The sequence below is a fragment of the Leptodactylus fuscus genome, chromosome 2 (assembly GCF_031893055.1).
Source record: "Leptodactylus fuscus isolate aLepFus1 chromosome 2, aLepFus1.hap2, whole genome shotgun sequence".
Lineage (NCBI taxonomy): Eukaryota > Metazoa > Chordata > Amphibia > Anura > Leptodactylidae > Leptodactylus > Leptodactylus fuscus.
Window position 1 is genome coordinate 33,301,101 of NC_134266.1, and position 6,000 is coordinate 33,307,100.

Sequence of the window (6,000 nt, forward strand, 5' to 3'; positions counted from 1 at the left end):
ACTTCTTCATCTTTCTTTTAATAACCCTATTGCCTAGATGAAGTCCTCTAAGGGCTTTTTTTTTTTGAGGATGAGATGTAATTTAATTTTGGTTATCACTTTGGATTACCTGCCCCCCCAACCAGTAGCTTTTGAAGGACCTCAGGACCATTGCTGGGGGATTTTTAATCGATATATGACCTATTCCAACAAGAGGATTGCTCAAGGAGAATATTGCCATATTTAAAGGGACTCTACCATTAAACTACTTTTTTTTCTAATTACCACATCGGAATAGCCTTAAGAAAGGCTATTCGTCTCCTACCTTTAGACGTGGTCTCCGCCGCGCCGTTCCGTAGAAATACCGGTTTTAACCGGTATGCAAATGAGCTCTCCGCAGCAATGAGGGCGGGCCCCAGCGCTGAAACACCGATGAGCGCGTCCCCATTGCTGCCCAGAGCTCTTTCCTGCGCCGCCTCCTTCTTCAGCAGCAACTCCGCCTCTTCTGGCTTCTCTTGCTCTTGTAGTTCAATACAGGAGCATAGAGAGGCCACCCCAAAATGGCCACCGGCCAGCTCCTGTATTGAACTGCAAGAGCGGCTACCCCAAAATGGCCGTCGGCCGGCTCCTTTATTGAACTGCAAGAGAGACTACCCAAAAAATTTGGGGTAGCCGCTCTTGCAGTTCAATACAGGAGCCGGTGGCCATTTTGGGGTGGCCTCTCTATGCTCCTGTATAGAACTACAAGAGCAAGAGAAGCCAGAAGAGGCGGAGTTGCTGCAGAAGAAGGAGGCGGCACAGGAAAGAGCTCTCGGGCAGCAATGGGGACGCGCTCATCGGCCTTTCAGCGCTGGGGCCCGCCCTCATTGCTGCGGAGAGCTCATTTGCATACCGGTTAAAACAGGTATTTCTACGGAACGGCGCGGTGGAGACCACGTCTAAAGGTAGGAGACGAATAGCCTTTCTTGAGGCTATTCTGACGTGGTAATTAGAAAAAAAAAAAAGTAGTTTAATGGTAGAATCCCTTTAAGTGACTGTTGTAGGGCACACAAGCCAACCTTATTCCATGTATAATTTGTTCTGCTTTTAACCTTTAACAGATCAAATACAAGCAATGAAAACCTAAGAAGATGAGAGGATTTGGCCCACCGTCTGCACACATGGACCAAAAGAAGTGCTCTCCGTCCCTGTAGTCTACCAGATGGATTGCTGCCCACCCATGTTCTCTATCTTCTCTAGCACCTCAGGTTTTTTAAAGCAAAAATAGTGCAATGTTACTACAGGACCTACAGAATAGTACGGATATATAATCTCTACAACTTTTTATGTATCTTGTTAAAATGGTGAAGTTCACGTGTCCAGTTTGTAAATACAATGTATGGGGGCTACATGTTAACTTATTAATTTATTCACCTTTTGATTTTATTTCACGTGTATTATACCAAAATTAGATTTTGTATGTTAGAACTTAAATGACATGAGCAATATCACAGATGGATGAAGACCTATATATCATACCTGCCAACATTTCTCCTGGCGTTCCTGGGAGACAGGCATATTCTGTAGAGATGAGCGAGTACTGTTCGGATTAGCCGATCCGAACAGCACGCTCCATAGAAATGAATGGATGCACCTGGTACTTCCGCTTTGACGGCGGCCGGCCGCTTAACCTCCCGCGTGCCGGCTACGTCCATTCATTTCTATGCGAGCGTGCTGTTCGGATCGGCTGATCCCAACAGTACTCGCTCAGCTCTAATATTCTGGGTTCCCCCTATGACACGACTACAAATTCTTTTGGGGCCCGCAAGATTTGCCTACTCTTCCAGGCCTCACCTACAGGGATGTCACTCCTTTTTTCTGGAGTCTCCCGGACAATGGTTTTATATGTATAGGTGTAGCAGGGTTAATACGAACTTCTGCAATTGGTTAAACAGCTGCCGTGTGATATCAAAGAAGACAACAAAAATTCAATAAAAAAAAAAACAAAAACATTTTGCCAGTGATGTTTCTTTGGTTTTTGTAACAAAATATCACAAGGCAGCAGTTTATCCTATTGTAGTATTTCAGGTTATAGCAGACCTTTCATCTCCTCCACCTATTAAAGTTCTTGGCATCTGGTAATAGGCGCCGCTTCACTGATTCCAGCACAGTTGGAATTTTCTCTCTAGCCCCCACCGTTCCTGAGCGACAAGTGCAGGTAGTTTTGGTGCCTGATGGTCTATGTAATGTCAGGCGGGGGGGGGCGTGGCTCAGAGCCCCAATTACAGAGCTCAGAATCCTACCCCTTGTCTGCTCCTGTTTGATGCAGCCTATTAAATGATGTAAAGGGTTGGACTTGTTGGAGGTGGTGAAAGGTCCTTTATAACTCTGCTACATCTGTGTATATGTATATTTAGTTATAATTTGAATGTGACTAAGAAAATAAACCTATTTAAACGTGTCTATGGCTGAATTTTGTTCTATTTTTTCTGGAATGTCTACCTGTCATTTATAGGCTGATCATTTTTATAGAATATCTTTATTTATAGGGGATAAAGCTCAGTTTTTCTGATAAATTGTTTTCTTCACTAAACCATAAAGTCTAAGGGTATATTCACACAGCAGACATGGAGGAGGAATTGGAGGCAGACTTCCACCGCAAACTCCTCATTCTGTTCCAACCCTTGGGATTTCCACCGCGGTTTCACACACAAGTTCTGTGACTAGATTAAGCAGGACACTTATTTTTCCAGCATCTTTTTCAATTTTGGTCTCCCATTAAAAAAATGGAAGACAAATTCTTAATTTTGGTGCCAATTTTAAGGTGGGCTCTGCCTTAAAATCATTGCCCAAATTCCATTGTGTGAACAGAGCCTAAAATTCTATCTGCCAGTGTGCTTGGAAGGGAAGGCCTAGGTTGCGGCCACATAAGGTAGATTATATAGAGCTTGGTTAAGAAATAAAAAGAGAAAAATATCAGTTTGCTAGTATTGTCAGGGGTGCTCACACTTTTTCAGCATGTGAGCTACTTATAAAAGTCAAAAGATCTATGACCCAATTCTTGTGGGCGGGGCCTGAGCCGCAGCATTGTCAGATTGACATCGGATCCCGGAGAGGTAAGTAACACTGTTTATTATGTTCTCTCACCTCCCCTGTGGCTCCGATTATTATACTCTGGGGTCTGAAAAGACCTCCGAATATAATAATAGCGGTAGTGGGATCGCAGCCTGGTCCGGGCCTATTCACTACCACCCGCCACGGCCTATAGTGCAAGGGGAGTACTCTAGCAGGTAGCGGCCTATTATAAAACAAACAAACAAAGTTCTTATACTTACCAACCTCGATGCTGCTTCCGCTGCCGCCGCATCCTTTTCTCCTGGCAGACGTCTGCGTATCAGCGTAGGTGGTGATGACGCCGCCTATGCTGAAATGTAGACGTCTGAACCAGTGCAAGGAGAGCGGCAGCTTTCCTGCACTGGTTCAAACAAAAAAAAAAAAGTTAAAAATAAATAAATAAAAAATGTCACGCGATCGACCCATATGTCCTTTGCGATCGACCGGTAGATCGTGATTGACGTTTTGGGCACCCATGTACTAGACATTGCGGCAAAACTAGTAAATAAGCCATAAATCCCATTTATTAAATTGTGTAATGCCTTTGTACCCCTGTGATGGCGCTGCTGAGTAATGAGACATTTACTTCCAACTTCTACACTGGTGACTACTGACTTTTCTGACTTAGAGGGCAGTCACATGGAGGAAAGTGATGCTGATTATGGCACGATAACTTGTGTAAGAATCAGCGCTGAAAAAAAAAACTCTCATTGACTTCAATGGGTTTTGTGCAGAAAATGGAACCCATTGAAGTCTTTTTTTTTTTTTTTTTTTCTTTTTTTTTTAATAAAGCACTGATTCTTACGCGAGTTATCGTGCCCAGAATCAGCGACACTTTCCTCCATGTGAATGTCCCCTTATTCTTACAAGAGAAACACTAGAATATATGGCAGCCATTCAGATGAGCCGCCATCTTTCCAATACAGTGACAACTCAAAACTAGATCCATTTGTACAGTATGACCATTGGGGACGGTCCCAAGAGAGAGACACCTCTGTATAATTTCCATATGACCTAATAGTCAATAAGGACAAGGGATTGTCTTCAGAAGACAACACATTCAGTGGAAGCAGTTGCGTGACTGTGTTGGTCCCAGTTCACGTATCCCGGTGACTGTAAAGCTTGTGGAATGAATAACTGTGGACAGAGAAAAGTGTAAAAGCCTGATCCATTATTCTGTGCAGTAATGCGACTTCACTGTGTCATTTAGCACTGGGTATTATGCAAGGCTGACTGCATTAAAAGCAGTGCGTCTATGTAGTCTCATGCTTTATACATGAGCAGCCCACTTTATCCATTTACCAGGGAGACGCTTGTCGTACGAGGACATCAATAATGCACATTTCTCAAGCTTTGGCTATGGACGCGAATATGGAAATGAGTTAAGCATTTTGTTTTAATGAGTATAAAAGTAATTGTGATTGGTTTCAGGTTTTAGTTCGTTGTTATCGCAAGCAAAATGGAAAATGTCTATTAAACTGACTTTGTGACGTGTAAACATTTTCCACCTCTTTTTACCTGGGTGCATTCATCTATATGCTGCTCGACAAAAACTGGCATCTGATCCTAGTGCCGGTCTCCGCCATCTTACCTTTTGTGAGTTGGCATTGGTAACTTTTTACTAGGCCAATTCTGATTCCATAACCCTACCTTGCCCGGGTCAACCCCACATAGATGACCCCAATACAAAATCTATAACCTGAACCTCACCTACCATGCGCATGTACCATACCAGACCAAGGGTGCACATGCACGAACAAGCAAGATTGCAAGTCCTGGGGAGGATATCGAAGAGGATAGGCCAAAAGTCTCTATTCTGATGTATGTACGATAATCTGATTTCAGCCTAAGGGCTAGTTCACACGTGGGCAAAGGGGAGGTTTTTGACAGCGGAATTCGCTTCAAAAACCTCTCCTTTAACATGGTGGTCTATGTAGACCACTAGCTTTTTTTTTTCCTCCTAGCGTTTTCCGCCTGAAGAAGCGACATGACCTTTCTTCAGGCGGAAAACGTCTGAAGAATTGCATAGAAGTGAATGGGAGGCGAAAACCGCGCGGTAAAAAACCGCGCGGTTTTTTGCACACAAAACCGCGCGTTTTTTTGCAAAAAACCGCGCGGTTTTCGCCTGCAGTTTCTATAGCACATATAGGAAAAAAAAAAAACCTAGCGAAAACCGCGTCAAAAACCTCATCAAAAACCGCGTGGAATGCAAAAAACAGCGTCAAAAAAACTCCCCGAGGTTTTTTACCTCGCACAAATAAGCTAGGCGGTTTTCACGTGTGAACTGACCCTTACTAGTGTAACAATATAACAGGAGTTTTATTACTCATATTGCTACGAGCTGGCAGGGAACAATAGGTGGACCGCAACATCCATGCCAAGAGGAAGGAAACTGCAGCAAGTGTCATTACCACAGACCAGCAAACAAGGACACTTTACAAAGAATTATTTTTAGATGACTACAAAGAGTGGGCAAGATGGCGGAGAAATGTTTTACCATAGAAGTAATTTACATACAGATATGTCCCTTAAAGGGGTTTTCCATAAACATGACCAGATTTAAATTTGTAGACGAATAAAAGTTAAAAAAAAGACCTCTCACCATCCTGTACTAATTTTAGTTCTTAGCAGCTGTTAATAGTCACCGCTTCACTGATTCCAGAACAGTTGGAATTTTCTCTCTAGCCCCCTCCATTCCTGAGCAACAAGTGCAGGTAGTTTTGGTACCTGATGTGCTATTTAAACTCTATAATGTCAGAAGGGGATGTGTCAGCACAGCTATTTCCTGACTGCAGAGAGCCTCTATAGTGGTGTAGATCACTGTACCCCAATAATTTGAATGACACAGGTATGATCTATTGCAAACATGCATTGAGCAACAGTATAATTGCAGTCAGTGTAGCAAGGTGTAGTAGGATTGTTCCTGTT

At 43.2% G+C, this 6,000-nt stretch overlaps 1 protein-coding gene across 2 annotated transcripts in view; it reads left to right on the plus strand.

Annotated features, from left to right (window-relative positions):
* Positions 1-2,328, plus strand: part of ARL6 (ARF like GTPase 6) — a 49,887-nt gene extending 47,559 nt beyond the window's left edge. For both annotated transcript variants that reach the window (XM_075263565.1, XM_075263566.1), the window contains one exon: positions 1,080-2,328. In XM_075263565.1, coding sequence (XP_075119666.1) covers positions 1,080-1,113 — 34 coding nt within the window. In that variant the 3' untranslated portion in view covers positions 1,114-2,328. The remainder of the gene's footprint in view (positions 1-1,079) is intronic.
* Positions 2,329-6,000: the final 3,672 nt, after the last annotated feature.